The sequence below is a fragment of the Etheostoma spectabile genome, chromosome 10, assembly GCF_008692095.1.
Source record: "Etheostoma spectabile isolate EspeVRDwgs_2016 chromosome 10, UIUC_Espe_1.0, whole genome shotgun sequence".
Taxonomy (NCBI): Eukaryota; Metazoa; Chordata; class Actinopteri; order Perciformes; family Percidae; genus Etheostoma; species Etheostoma spectabile.
In genome coordinates, this window is record NC_045742.1 from 22,347,287 (window position 1) to 22,362,163 (window position 14,877).

A 14,877-nucleotide genomic window follows, 5' to 3' on the forward strand; every position below is an offset into this window, starting at 1 on the left:
TGCCCTAGCGGGTCAAAAAAGAAAAAAGTAAATATGCAGCACAGCCTTAATGTTAGATCAATCCACCCCCATCTCTTTCACAACATGGTATCACCCTCAGATCACACTCTTGTTTTACGAATGTTGGCACACTACACAGGGGGAATATTGGTGTTAAAACATCTTCCACCTCATAAAAGTCTATAGTTTTTTTCTTTAAGACTATATGGCTAACTGGGGCAGCTAAAATAAATATGCCATAAACTACTTGACTATATGGGATGGTGGCTATATTTCATAATGAAAGGCATTACAAATGGTACCAGTTTTTTGTGCAGTGTGGGGTTACAGTAAAATCCAAAATGGAGTCCATGAGAAACCATTAGTCAAGTAGGTCAAGTAGTCAAGTAATAAAAAGTTTGTCCTGGCGTCATTTCAGTTATTATATGTTGACAAATGAGAGCTCATAATTGCACCCAGAGTCCACAGTATTGCAGTTAATGAGATTGTTGTGTTGTAGTATTCACATTGGTACTTTACAGCCATGGTACAGATGAGGTGTCTGTTAAGGTCATATTTCATGCTGTACCAGTAAGGGAATCAGTGATGGTGGGGAGAGAGAGAGAGAGAGAGAGGGGGGGGGGGGGGGGGGGGGGGACGTGATAGTCTCAGCTGCACCGTGAAGGGGCCGTCCCTGTTGGAGGAAATCATCCCGCCGTAGGCCCACCTATAGTCATCATTTGAAAATATCTCTCATTTAGAGAAAGTGTGAGTCGACTGTGCGACGGAATCATAAGGGGACAAGTCGACGGCTATTTGTAAATAGGTAAGGACTCGTTTTCTTCTTTGCATTTATGTATTAGTGTTCTTGTTTTAAGCATATATAGGTCACCATTTGAGCGTCGTTATCGGAAGGCATTGGTTGCCACCGTGCCTAAAACAACTCAAAGCTCCTGACCAACATTACTCCAGATACATAGCTTATGTATTCATTTTCCTGCTTTTTTTGTATCAGATTAAAAGCAAATCTTGCCTGGAAAATAATGCAATGGCAAATACAGTCAGTCAGGCACGGATGCAAACGTGATAGATGGTCGACATCGTGAAATATGCATGTGGCAATTAAAGGCTTGACCTGCAACACCCAGGATGGGACTGAAGGAAGAATGTGTAATATAAGAATAAAATTGGAGCTGTTAGTCTGCAGCCTCGTCTCTGTTTAATTTAAATGTCCTCCCTGGCTACGTGTGATCGGACAAGCTCAGATTACATCCTCACGATTCCACGTTAAAAGCGTGATGCGTGTAGATGTGACAGTGGAGATCGTGGTTCCCTTCCCCCAGCATGCAACGATGTGGAGCTCGTGCAGAACATGCTACCTTCTAATAGAATGTGATGTACAGTCCCTTAAAAAAAGGCCCAGGCGCAGCCGTGCCATCGCTGCCACTGAGAGCAGCATTACAGGCGAGCTATAATTAATGAGCCTCTCCACAGTTAACCATGACATAGAAATCTATTTTTTTGTTTTTTTTTTGCCTTTGAATATTTCATGCTTTGACGAGGATGTGAAAAAGGGGTTTTACTACAGCCTGATGGCTGGACTGCAGCTGTCAGGATCCACCACAGGAGGCGGTGTTGCATTATTTTACTATAACATATGGTCCGATAATACACTTATATATCCATAGAGGTTTGTAGAAATAGATGGAAATAATATACCAAAAGCTGCTTTTTAATATCAGCTGTGCACACATGCATAGCCATAAGGTGGAATTCACATTTGGACCCAGTGACAGCAGTGATGGTGACTGACAGCAGGTATGTTCCATCTCTCCACAGTTATTCGGCCAAGATGGATGTGTTTATGAAGGGTTTGTCTAAAGCGAAAGAGGGGATGGCTGTGGCCGCGGAGAAGACCAAGGAAGGAGTTGCGGTTGCGGCTGAAAAGACTAGAGAAGGAGTTATGTTTGTAGGTAAGACACCCGCAAACCTGTCCGCAGGTGAATTTACATGTAAAACCTCCACAGGCCCTTTGAGGCTGCTAATGTTTCTCCTATGTGCAGGAGCAACAACAAATCAGCAGAGAGCATATTTGATCATTTAGCTCCTGCAGCATCCTCATATGTCCTGAGACCAATGCTTAGATTATACAATAACGTTCTTTTATTTGAATAATACATACAGCATGCTTCCCACACGAAAGAAAGCAGCAGGTACTATGACATGGTTTCCTCATAGTATTTCTCTAAACTACACTTTTACTGGTCTAAGTTAAAATGACTGATGTGTTACACTGCACAGCATGATGAGTACAACTGAATGCACTCCTTGAAATCCATAGTAGTTTATTATGGCAGCACTAATTTAATGAATAAATAAGCCTGACCGTTTGTCAATATCTTAGTTTTACTTATATAGGCTGATGCAGTATTTAAATAATCAGCATTTTTAGCCTTTGTACGCCATCCAGTATTTTACTAGCAGTTTTGAAAAGGATGCAGTGGCATGAGGAGTTATTTTGAGGTGCAGGATGCGATACGAGGATCCGAATGTCCTCGTGCCCTCTCGCCTGACTTGACTGACCTCCAGGCAAGGGATGGGAACAGGGGTGGGGGTGGGGCAAGCAGGATGGTGGGAGCAGCTCTTGCCACATGTCAGTGCATTGGACGGCAGCAGATTGCCAAACAGTCTCATCCCTGCGGTCACCTCCTGGAGACAAACCCACTAAAGGCTTCTGCTTTTGTGCTTTACAGTGCAGCTTAATTTGTAATGGACACCGTTGCAGATATCTGCACAGACCAGTGCCTCTGTTGTATGATTTTAACTTGAAAATGTGCCCTAGATTATTGCCCCAATCGGTTTCACTTGCTTTAGATCATTATTTAAACAAACACATGTGACATGGAGGTGCATTGAAGCTGGTCTCCATCTCTTTGATAATCTTGTGATCAAAATTACATTAACATTAAAAAAGCCAACTTTCACAGTCATATTCCAGCTTTAAACTTCACTTGCAAAATAAGTGCTATGCGTTATTTAATTATCTGTCTTGCTGGACCATAATTCAGGGCTACTCTTTAATTATTTCATAATGATTTGACACCTAAATGATAACACCAAGCCCAATGAATTCAAATGTTAAACAAAATGACACCAGCTATATTTTCCAGACCCAACTGTTGTTGAGCGGCTGTCAGAGGGCCCCAACTTTCCTGTGACACACCTGCTGGTAGTTCTACAGTCACCCAGCTCGCACCATTGATTCTTTGACAGTTTAGGGTGCATTCAAGAGATGTTGGGTATTCCAGGATAAGTTGTCAGATGTGTCTGCATTAGCATGGAATCCGATTACCCTACATATGTAGCGCTGTGTCCCAGAACCAAGCATGTCTCGTTTCAGTCTTCTCCACGCTGTGTCCCTTCACGCCATTTGCCTGCGGTACAAAGAAAGGGATAGAACTCATCTCTGTGCTTCTGTGTGCTGCTTGTTGAGAATAGTCGTGCCCTAGAAAGCTGCGTATGATTTGCTTGAAGGCCCCTCTTGGAGGAGGGGTAGGACCGATCCGATTGGCCTGTGGCACACCTTTTGACAGATGCTGCAGACCGCCCACCCAGCTGAGCTGAGCAGTCAGCCTGAGTAAGGCAAGAACGGAAGGTGGAAATGAAAAAAACCCTGCTGTACTTGATGCCAGTGTCACTACTAACAGCGTCGTTCATAGAGCGTCGATGTAGTCTACTATGGTAGTCTCAGTATATGGCGCATCCTTTCTATGGTTATCTCTGTAACCAACATTTGCTAAACCATAACTACAGCCTGAAACAGCATCGTAAAATATTAACAATCTTAGAAATCTGTTTCAATTATAGCATTAGTTTGATGCATAGTCACATTTTAGGTGGTAATAATTTTAAAAATTTAAGGGAAAGTTCACATGTGAAATTAACTTTGATTTGTATGTCGGTGCATCAAGTCTTTTTGTCGTTATGTACTAAATTCTTTGGCCTCAAAAGACAAGATTTAGACTGGTACTTTCTAATCACCAAGGTGACTCATCTTTGACATTTTCACTTCAACACTTCACTGGCTTAAAACACATATCCCCAAAATGATAATTCAATTTCAATTCAATTCAATTTAATTTATAGTATCAATTCATAACAAGAGTTATCTCGAGACACTTTACAGATAGAGTAGGTCTAGACCACACTCCAGAATTTACAAGGACCCAACAGTTCTAGTAGTTTCCTCCAAATCATAAAGTTTGTGTTCATTAAAGGAAACTTTTACAGAAAACATTTTCTCATTTGACGCTAAGGTTTTTCCCTGCAGAATAATAAGCTTCAAATTAGCACATATGATTTGTAATTATTCATATATTATTCATATATAAATTCTTACCCACGACTATCATTCATCTATATCACTGTAGACAGTGTGCGGTAGCTGCACTTTACCAGAGCAGATTCTTAAATGGATGCCCATCTTAGATGTATGTTTTGCTTTAAGGCTTAAGGATTGTTCTATACTTCATCATCATTTCCTCTCTCCTCAGTTGGCTTTTAAAGGCCCTCACGGACCAATAAGGCATGTGATGCTGCACAGTAGAGAGGTTGACAAGGCCTGAGTGATCAGGACCAGTGGGCACACTGTTGATTGCCCTTACAGCTTGATGAAGTACAGTGTAGGTGGATGAAGTCTGCCAAAGTTGAGAGAATTGATTGGTAGCTTTGGTTCACAAAGTTCAATAACTCCTCACAATAAAGAACCAAGCAACCCAAGTGTTGCCGCCATGATTTCTCTTTATTGCCCGTGGAGCTGTAAAAAAACTGAATAAAAAAGAAAAAAAACTGATATGGCGTCACTCATGTGAATTGTTGTGAGTGACAGTGTGTCATGTGAGCAGTAATGAACCGGTGCTGTGTCTCTGAATTAATACCACTTTCCGTCATGTCTGCAGCATCAGTGTGTCATGAATCAAGCTGTCAGGTAGATGATGTTTGACCTGTCGAGGTGGTAAAGAGCAAGTGACTAGTTATGTTCCAATACTGATACCAGTATCAGAAAAGCTTATGAAGAAAATCTGCTTTAAAGTAGTTTATTTATGTTCTTTTTCCGTTATGACTTCCTGTCAAACTGAATTGTAAAAGAAAGTTCTGTTGCGCTCATTGTTTGTGTTTGTTCATGTTTCACAAAAAGTTTAACCTGAGCCAGGCCGTACAACAAAGGTAGAAATCATAACACCCCCCCACACGGTGATGGGTTACAGCTGTTGAAACATAATAAAATATATGACACACTAGTATTGGATTGGTACTCCTGTACACTTGTGATCAAGAACCATAATCGGGAAGCAAAAAATGGTATCTAATTTTAACAAAGTTAAAGGCAGGATAAAAACCTGGAGTAAATAGCAGTAGTGCTTTAGTGGTTGGTTTCAGGCAAGTGTAAAGTTCCCATATCTACACACTTAAAAAAATTAATCTTGAAATGCATAATATCTAATGGTAATTGAAGGAACTCTTCTAACAATTATTTTTTTGTTTTTGTTCATTCAGGTAACAAGGCCAAAGACAGCGTGGGCACAGGTGAGTTAGTTAAACGTTAACATCATTACTGTAGCAATCACGCTCACGCCGACACACTCAGTGATGGTGGACGGTGTGTGTGTTGTAGGGGGAGTAATTGAGTGGTCACTATGGACAGTACAATAATCAATTAGGAAACAAAAGAGGCCGGACATCATGTGCATGCATTTAATATGTCTGCTGAATCAGTTGAGATATTGTAACATTGTGTGTGTGTGTGTGTGTGTGTGTGTGTGTGTGTGTGTGTGTGTGTGTGTGTGTGTGTGTGTGTGTGTGTGTGTGTGCCTTTACCGACAGTGGCTGAAAAGACCACTGGAGCCTATGGGAACATTGTCGCTGCCACTGGCCTCGGGAAAAAGGACGAGTTTCCTGCTGACATGAATGTATGTACGCCATTACAGTCACCATCAGCTCCCTGCTAGCACACAGAGACGCCTCACACACTGCTGTAGTTTCTTCAGTGTGTTCCTGTCATCAGACAAAGTGTTACAGCCAGTTGGCCCTTTACTGTGAAATGACATCATAGCCCAAAAACCTGCAATGCACATTTAAACTCTTTATATGACGTTTCATACAAGTATATATATTATACATTTCCAAAACTCAAAACGATGTCTTGACATTGTCTGAAACCTTAAGGTATGACATTTCATATAATATTAAACAGAACAACAGCAAATCCTCACATTTAAGGAGAGGGATCCTGTTAATTCTTGATTAAAAACTCTCTCATCACTCTCAAATAGTTCTAAATTGTTTTGTTAATTAACTTTTCAATTGGTTGAGTAATTGTTTCATGATTAGTTTGAATATTATCAGAGGGGAGTAGTGATGATATTGATATTAATGCAGTACAAAATAATGTTTACAGCTTTACCAAAACCCCTGGCACTTACACAAAATGCATTGAATGACACTGTTTATGCTTCAAATAAAAAAAAAAAAGTTTTTTAAAGAGACATTCCACCAATTTAATATTTCACTTTCACAAAGTTGTGGCACTGGCACGTTACAGGTTTAACAGAGAATGGCTTAATCCCTTAATCACTGAATCATACGTTTCCCAGAATGCAAAAGCTTCTTTAGGTTAATTTTTCAGACTTTGCAAAATTTCCTTCAGAGCCACCAAAGATGATATACGAGTGTTTTCACTGGCTGAGTCTTTCTGACAAATAAATGAAATATGTAAAATCAATGGAGTGCCCCTTTAAATGCATGCATATAATAGAATGACTACGAACTGCCTTGTATATGCATGGCAAACAAACAGTTTACTGTAGCTCTTGAGTCAGTCTACTTATGTTTGTTCACGTGTGCATGAGAAAACGTGACAGAGGATAAGAAATCTCCGTTCCAGATCCAAGCCTCACTTACAGTTGGCATCTCGCTAAAAGTTGTGTTCATTAATGTCTGTACAGGATTGTGGTTGTAGCGGAGCCAGATTTAGACAGCAGGGATAAACACGGGCTGATGAATTTGCATGTCACTTACTTTACTGGTCCCCATCTGTTTTATGCCTCTGCTGTGAGCACAGCCATTTGCTGTATTTGAATATCTCATACCAAAGTAAAACATGATGATATTTTGGAGTCTTTATAAACATGTTTCTCGACACTTGCAAGAATTAAACTTTCCACAGCAGCATTCTGCTTTCCTCAACATTTACAATGTAAAAATGTAAAGGCTAACCTTCTGATTGACAGCTTTGCACTTGGGGGTTCCTTGGGATGAATTGTTGTTTCACCCGGTCTGCTCTGTACACAGAGCTGCCTTCACTCTTTGACATAGCTTCAGTTCCCAGCTTGTTTCACTCTCTGTGGGAATATCAGCTTTCCTCTGCACAACCTGACCCCTGAAGACCTCTGCTAATGTCACCACTTTCTGTCTCCTCTCAGATAAGTTTATACACACTGTTATCTGAGGAGAGAGGTGGAACAGATGTACATTCCACAAACACAGAACATGGAAACATCTGCTGTACATATAGTCCTGCTCGGACATTTGAGTGATACACATTTACTTCATTGTTTTTGTCATAAATGACCTGTTCGTGCCCTGTCAGCATGTTCATGTTTTGTCTTTCGCTGTCAGACTGTCAGTGAAACAGGGATGTCCGAAGCCATCACCCCTCAGGGTTGGAACCTCTCCAGTGACTTGCTAATCTAGTAAATCTGTCAGCTTGCTCTAATAGGCTTCTCGGAGGCAGTATCAGAGTGATTTAACTAGTCCTTTCAACACTCTGAAAACAGATATTTAAACTGTTGACATTCTTATCAGATGCGCAACGCTCCGTTTTGTTCAGTTGTAGCTTAGCATCATCAGCATGTGCTGGACGGTACATCCACTCTGTGAACAAATGTGCCAGTATTCTGCACATTTAAATTTCACTTTCATATCCATTTATATGATACAATATTGCAACTACTACAATACTTAAATTAATCTTAAAGAGAGACCTAAACGGCTTCTGTTGCGCTTGATTCTCAACTGAATTCAAAGGCGACCTTTTCCCTTCTGTTAGACTCACTCAAAGAGCCTTTTCCATGTTCACTTTTCCCAGGCAATGATCCATCTGATAAGGTGTGTCTTTATGGTGGTTTCCCATTGTGCGGCGTTTAAGGCCCTGCTAATCGTGTTGGCGGGCTTACAGCAATAACACCAGCTTGATACAGTCCATAGGATTACGGCTTGTTCTTCACTAACCTAATTAACTTGATTAGTGCAGGGTTTAAAAATAAATGTGTGGTGACCCACTAGCTTTGTTTTATGGGCTCGTAGTAGCAGGTGCAGCAACGATGGAGCGCTGTCTGCTTCACAAAGCTCTCAGAAGGAGATGCAGTATCAAGTTATCAGTCAATCAATACACATCAGTTTCACTTTAAATATTTAAAGATAGGGCTGGTGGTATTCTCTATTTCTATTGATGTCAATATAACCTACACTTCTCTGTCCAAGTCCAAAAACGCCTAAAAACATGTCAATAAGTTGCATTTGGTCTCATGTTCCTTCATCATAATTAACACAGGCCAATGAAGTTAATTTTAAATCAACCTACATTGTTCGACTGCTGTAAATACATCCTCTCTAGAGCAGTGTTTCTCAAACTTTTTTCAATATTGTACGCTCCTTGAATTGCTTAAACCTTGTGTTGTCTTCCCGTCAACACTATTATCGCTTTTTTCTGACATTTTTGTCACTTTTTCAATGTTGTGGGGGCTTTTTTAAAATGTTTTTTTCAAAGTTATTTGATATTTCTAATGTTGACATTTTTGGCTTATTTCAAAGGCCCATTTTTTTTAGATGAAAAAACTGAAACTGGGTCAAATTTGACCCGAGGACAACATGAGGGTTAAGCCAAGTACTCCCTGACCAGTGTAAAACTTTTTTGGTAGAAAAATACAGCGCCGGCAGTGCTGGACTCACTAAACAACAACCTTATTTAAACAAACATTTAAATACTAGATTTCAAATGTTTAGAATCCATCACTTAATTCATTCCTTCATTATTTTAGTATAATTATTTTAGGAATTTTGCATGACACATTTTTAAATTCGCAGTTTTGCAAACAATTCACACACACCCTGCAGTACTCCAAAGTACCCCTAGGGGTACACGTACCCCCATTTGAGAAACGCTTCTCTAGAGCACCAAATGTGCATTAGTCCACAGCTGAAAATAGTCCCAGATAAATGCAAAATGTCCTCCTGCTTGAGTAATGTTTGCTGAAAACCACAGTGCCCAGCTGTTTTTTAACAATTTCTCCGTTGTGGAAAATTACATTTGTTAGTCATTTTTTAAGATTCAAGTCTAAAACAATAATATTTCTATTTTAAAACATTATTGTTCTTATCGCTATTACGGTTACTAAAGTCTAACCTGCACTGTACAGTTTCTAATAGTAAGATAACGTTAATTAGCGACAGTATACACGGTAACATCTGATACATATACTTTGTAGTGTCACTTCTCTCATATGTAATATAACTGCGGACATGTATGCAATGTGCTACTAAGATTACTTTTACACTTAGATGTTAGGCTTACCTCATTTTATGTAGCTAAGCTAACTTTGTTAGCAGCAGCTGCAGCCATGTTGCAGGTGGGTGTGTACAGCGTCCACAGCTTCAGTCAGTCACCTCCATCGCTCCTCCCCAGCGCTGCCATCTCGTCTGAAAATGGTCACATCAGTTTTTAATGCAACCAAGATGGCAGCGGCCATAACGGCAAACTCGATGACTCAGAGCAGCTCTGCACAAACCCATGGGTGACGTCCCACATGCTCTGTCCTTTTAATCAGTCCATGCTCTGGCCCTAGTTTTGGCCTTTCTTTTATCAGTTGTTTTTGTCGGTGGATGGACTGACATGCTGCTAGCATGACTAAAAACCCACAAGATTTTTTTATTAACACTGAAGATATTTCCATAATCTTCTTCTAACCATCTAGATGAAAGAATAGTCTGTCCCTTGCACAATTAAAAATGTTTTTAAATCAGCTCCCCAGCTGGGAATCTGTTATCTTCTCCAAACACCTGACAGATGTCCACGCTTAATTGATATATTGTTAGCCAGACTGTGGATATTGACGTTGCCTTCTATTATTTAATATTTTCATACAATTCATTTTTTTCCAGTGTTGTGCAAAAAGAGCAAGGACATATTATATGACAGGCTGCCTGGATGTGGAACTACCCCTGCAACTAAAAAAACGGGTTAAAAACTTTTTTTTTGTGGTGCAACAGTCTCTGAGAGTCTTTAGGGGTTCTAGGGTTCAAATAAGCTGTAAGTGTATGTTTTTTTTTATAGATTATTTATTTTTCAGTAAACCGGATGCTGAGCTCTGTGACTCGAATGTAACGATGATGTACTAGGAATACGAATAGGAATACGAATACAAATGACTTTTTTTACTTTCTTCATCGTCTCTATCTTCCCGTCTCTGTCTCTGCAGCCTGAGGAGTACGGGCAGGAGGCCATGGAGGGCCACGGAGATGCAATGCTGCAGCCAGAAGGAGAGACATACGATGAGTCCCAGCAGGTAATCAGCCTACCCGACACAGAGTGCACACATGTCTGTGCTCTACAATAATGTTGCTCACGTCTCGGTGTTTAAATCGAACTATATGATCATTTAGTAAGTAGCTTTTTGTAGGGTTTGGGACTCTGTAAAAAACATAGATGGAGGTTCATCTGTGTTCACCAGCATTGCATAGCTACACATTTTAGCTGTATTGCCTTTCAATAGTACTCCACACTTACCCTCCACTTCTATCCCACTCCAACACTACAGCATACGTTGAGGTAATCCTTCTTTTCTCTGGGAATGAAAACAGAGTGCTTAACAAGCCAATTGTCACATAGCGAGTACAGTAAATATAGCACCAGCTACCTACACCCAGCATGTGCGTGTGTGTGTGTGTGTGTGTGTGTGTGTGTGTGTGTGTGTGTTTATTCTTGTTTAACTATATTTGTGGGGTCCAAAAGCCAGGAGTTCAATAAACTTGTGGGGTCCTGACAGCTTTGTGGGGCCAAAAGGCTGGACCTCACAACTTTAGAGGGCATTTTGAAGGTTAAGACTTGGTTTTAGGATTAGGGTTAGAATTAGGTTAGGGTTATGGTGAGGGTAAGGGTTAAGCATTTAGTTGTGCTGGTTAAGGTTAGTGTAAGGGACTAGGGAATGCATAATGGCAATGACGGGTTCCCACAAAGATTGTTCGCGCGCGTGTGTGTGTGCGCGTGTGTGTAGAGCAGACAAGGATTTGGCTCCTGAACCTTCAGCAGAATAAAGTTAATCAATAGAATTCATTAAGATGTAATTGCTTCAACTGCAGTTTATGAGTCAGTATGAGTGCATTTTGTGTGTGTGTGTGTGTGTATGCGTGCGCTTACATGGGTGCGTGCGTGCGTGTGTGTGTGCGTGTGTGTGTGCGTGTGTGTTTGTGTGTGAGGAAGAAGGATTCGAGTCTGACATAGATAGTTATTTTTGGAATTTGGCCGTCAGGGGCAAGACAAACTCTGCCAAACCCATTGCTTTGTAACCAGTTTTTAATTAGCCAAGATTGAATAATACTATCCCACAATGTACATAATGTTAAAAAGATAATTTTACTAGTATATATCATTTAAATACTGCGTTAGTTATATTTTTAGCCAGAACATTGCTACCTTGTTAGAGAATTTTAAAATATTCTGCTTCAGTTAGAAGATTTAATGAGAGCTTTTGCATGATCTCTAATAATGTTTAATTAATTTAGTGCATTTAGTCAGAATTTCTTTTCATTTCCACTTGTAGTCTCCCTCAGTGGATTATTGCATTCATCAGTTAAAGGAATATAACTGAGAAAATTCCCTGAGATGCAAATTAAAAGTGAAATATCTCAGAGGCAGTATCGCTTGTGTCATCCATGTCCTCCTCCATCTCTCTCTCTTCCGCATCGCTTTCCCCTCCCCCACCCTTTGCTACACCAGAGATGTGCAAGCTCTGTCGGAATGGGTGTGGTGATGACGCTCTATGCCTCCATGCATTGTGGGTAATGTCAGGGTCCTCCTGCATTGCTGTGAACATGGAGTCTGAGTGCTGCAGAGTGAACCAAGCCCTCTTAGTGAGGATTTAGGAGATAAAGATCCATCTCATCCAGTATCACTCTTGGTTTTGTGAACACATCAGATGACCTAAGCCTAGGTGTTTTTTTTGTTATTATTATTATTCTTATGATCATGTGCGTGGAGGAGGCCTGTGCAGGGTTACAAGGATGCTGGGAATGTGATCACGACACGCCCTTGAAGCTGGTGTAGGGTTGTGCTGCCCTCTGCAGGCTGCAGAGGGGCACTGAAGCAGCAGAGGAGCTCACAGCGGTGATGGAGTGACATCATTACCTTCAGCAGAGCGAGATCATGTGTTACAATAAGCCCTCTGTCACATTTATTCTTCCCAAACCGATAGAAATTGATTTAAATGCAATTAAGTCTAAATTGTACTTTCTGTTGAATTCAACCTGGAGCTTTTCTTTGCTGCAGATTTGACCCGCCTGTGTCTTAAAAGCGGTTCTTCTTTTTCCCAGGAGAGCCAGGACTACGAGCCAGAAGCGTAAAAGCACCAGTCCGAGCCACCAACCAACCAGCAGCACAATAATATTTCTAACAATAAAAAGGACAAATGCTGAAACCATTACAGTTATACCCTGTTGCAAAAAAACAACAAAAAGACAAGCATTCCCACTGAAAAATGTTCTTCCTTCAAGACAAATCTTTTATTATTATATATTGTAAATGTCATGTTATTAATGTAATGTGTTGGGTGTAGGTATTTATTGAGATGTAGGAATTGTCCTCTCTGTCTCATTTCCTTGAATCCCTCCCAATGAAATGAGACCAGAACCAGGGCTTGTGACTTTGTACTTGTGTGTATCTGTATTTAAAAACGTGCAATAGATGTTCATCTATCTTCCAATGAGACATTGGGAGTGGGAAAAAATAAATATGTCCGGTTGCAAGCAGATATGAAAACAATAATACCCTCCTGAGTGTTGACAATGCCTGTTTGTGGGTTCTTTCCTTTTTTCAGCATTTCTTTGGAAATTTCTTTGAACCTTTTTCAATTAAGAGTTTTTTACATTGTATCTTTATAGTTGCTTGTGAAATCATTCCAGTAAATCTGTTAGAAATTGACAGAGTGTACATGTTTGTGAGTGTGTGCGTGTGTTTGTGTGTACTGAAGATTTTAACAAGTTAAAGTCAATATATTATGTCTTGAAATCATAATGGTTGTCATATCAATATGTGCTTTACATCGCAGGACTCGTCAGTATAAAGGTTTATGTGTTAAGCCAGACATACATTCCTCTGTAAATAAAAAAAGTAAAAAAGAAACCCTTTGTTAGTGTTGTTTGATGAAGTTTAAACTTATAATTTATTTTGTAACCAATTCAGTTTTTTTTCTGCCTGTTGAGCTACATAAGGATCTATTATGCATTGTCCTCACATATTTTCCTTTTTAGCTGTCTCTTGTCTGGGGGTTGATTACAGGATGTGTAAAATCTGCTGAGTGGGCTCTGGCAATAGACAGGACGCTGCCATAGTTGGGATGCCAGTCTGATCAGGCCACTGTGGGTGTGTTTTGTCTGGGTTAATCCAGCTGGAACGTGCGGGTTCGGGGTGTTGGGCTCAAACAGAGAGTATTAAACAGCCTCTCCCACTGCCGTCAGCTCAGACGGATGTGTGGACGCTGTGGGGACAAAGACGGGAGCCATGGCCTCGTTCAAGAAATCCTTTGAGAGCCTGAAAGGCACAAGCCACTCGGCCGCGAAGGGAGTCACAGACACTGCAGGTACAAAACCACTGCTGCTACACTACTACCACAGGGCCAGTGTAAGCTCTGGTAGACAGAAAAGGCTTTTTCTTTTCACAATTTTTCACAAGTTTGTCTTGGTTTGGTTGAAAAAGAGCCACTTAATGACAACATTTCAATAATCTACTGTTTAAAATGATCTTTTGCGTAGTTGTAAAAAAAAAGCATTTTTCCAACCAATACTTTTTTCCTCCTGAGGTCAGTCACTGTTTGTCCCTCTCTGTGTTTTCTAGTGCAGGCAGCTCAAGAAGCTGTGCAGCAGGTGGCAGACTCCTCCAAAGAAACAGCCAACACAGGTAAAGTGCACACTCCTCTGTCTTTGGAGCATTATAATATTACAGAGTGGAGACGTATATATTACTCTGGGCAAGCAAGTGGGCAGGGGACGAAAATACTTTGCTCTCAAATGATGTGTTTATTGGTTGATATAAGATAAGCTCCTAAAAGGACCTCTTATTTGACTTACGTAACACTGTGTGTAACAAAGGACGACAATTTCACCCAGCACTGTAGCGTGGTTGAATTTGGTTTTACATGCTGAGTTCTCAAATTGTTACAATAAAGGAAATCTGTATATGCTTACACTTACGTTTGCATGTGAATTGATTAAAGTTTAACCCTGCACATTTTTTTTCAGTTTAATAGTTAAGGTGACATCCTAAATATTTCTCCTCTGCTTCACTCTGACTCTGAAGCTGCTCTAGAAGCTGGCAGACAGACTCAGGCTGCCATAGGGAAAGCTGCGGACAAGGCCACGGACACGATCAAGGAGTTCGGACAGAAACTGGAGACCAAATGATCCCTAACAAAATGAACATTTCTAGCTAAAGCACTGGAGCCAACTTGTCTCATCATCCATATTAGACAAGTAATCATGTTGGGATGGTAGAATCTTGGCATCAGAAAACCTAAAAAAAAAAATACATATATATATATATATATATATATATATATATATATATATATA

The 14,877-nt window shown here is 40.3% G+C and overlaps 1 protein-coding gene across 1 annotated transcript; it reads left to right on the forward strand.

Annotated features, from left to right (window-relative positions):
- Positions 1–591: 591 nt before the first annotated feature.
- sncb (synuclein, beta) lies at positions 592–13,418 on the forward strand. The gene is made up of 6 exons (XM_032527946.1): positions 592–805; positions 1,819–1,952; positions 5,536–5,565; positions 5,863–5,948; positions 10,515–10,601; positions 12,625–13,418. Exons 2-6 carry the CDS (start codon positions 1,832–1,834, stop codon positions 12,652–12,654), a joined length of 354 nt encoding a protein of 117 aa, XP_032383837.1. The 5' UTR covers positions 592–805; positions 1,819–1,831; the 3' UTR covers positions 12,655–13,418.
- The last annotated feature ends 1,459 nt before the right edge of the window (positions 13,419–14,877 follow it).

Bases quoted from the DNA above. Each gene is read 5' to 3' on its own strand.
- sncb (XM_032527946.1), top strand. From the start codon at position 1,832: ATGGATGTGTTTATGAAGGGTTTGTCTAAAGCGAAAGAGGGGATGGCT. The intron at 1,953-5,535 runs GTAAGACACCCG...TTGTTCATTCAG, and splicing joins AGAAGGAGTTATGTTTGTAG to GTAACAAGGCCAAAGACAGC. The intron at 5,949-10,514 runs GTATGTACGCCA...CTGTCTCTGCAG, and splicing joins AGTTTCCTGCTGACATGAAT to CCTGAGGAGTACGGGCAGGA.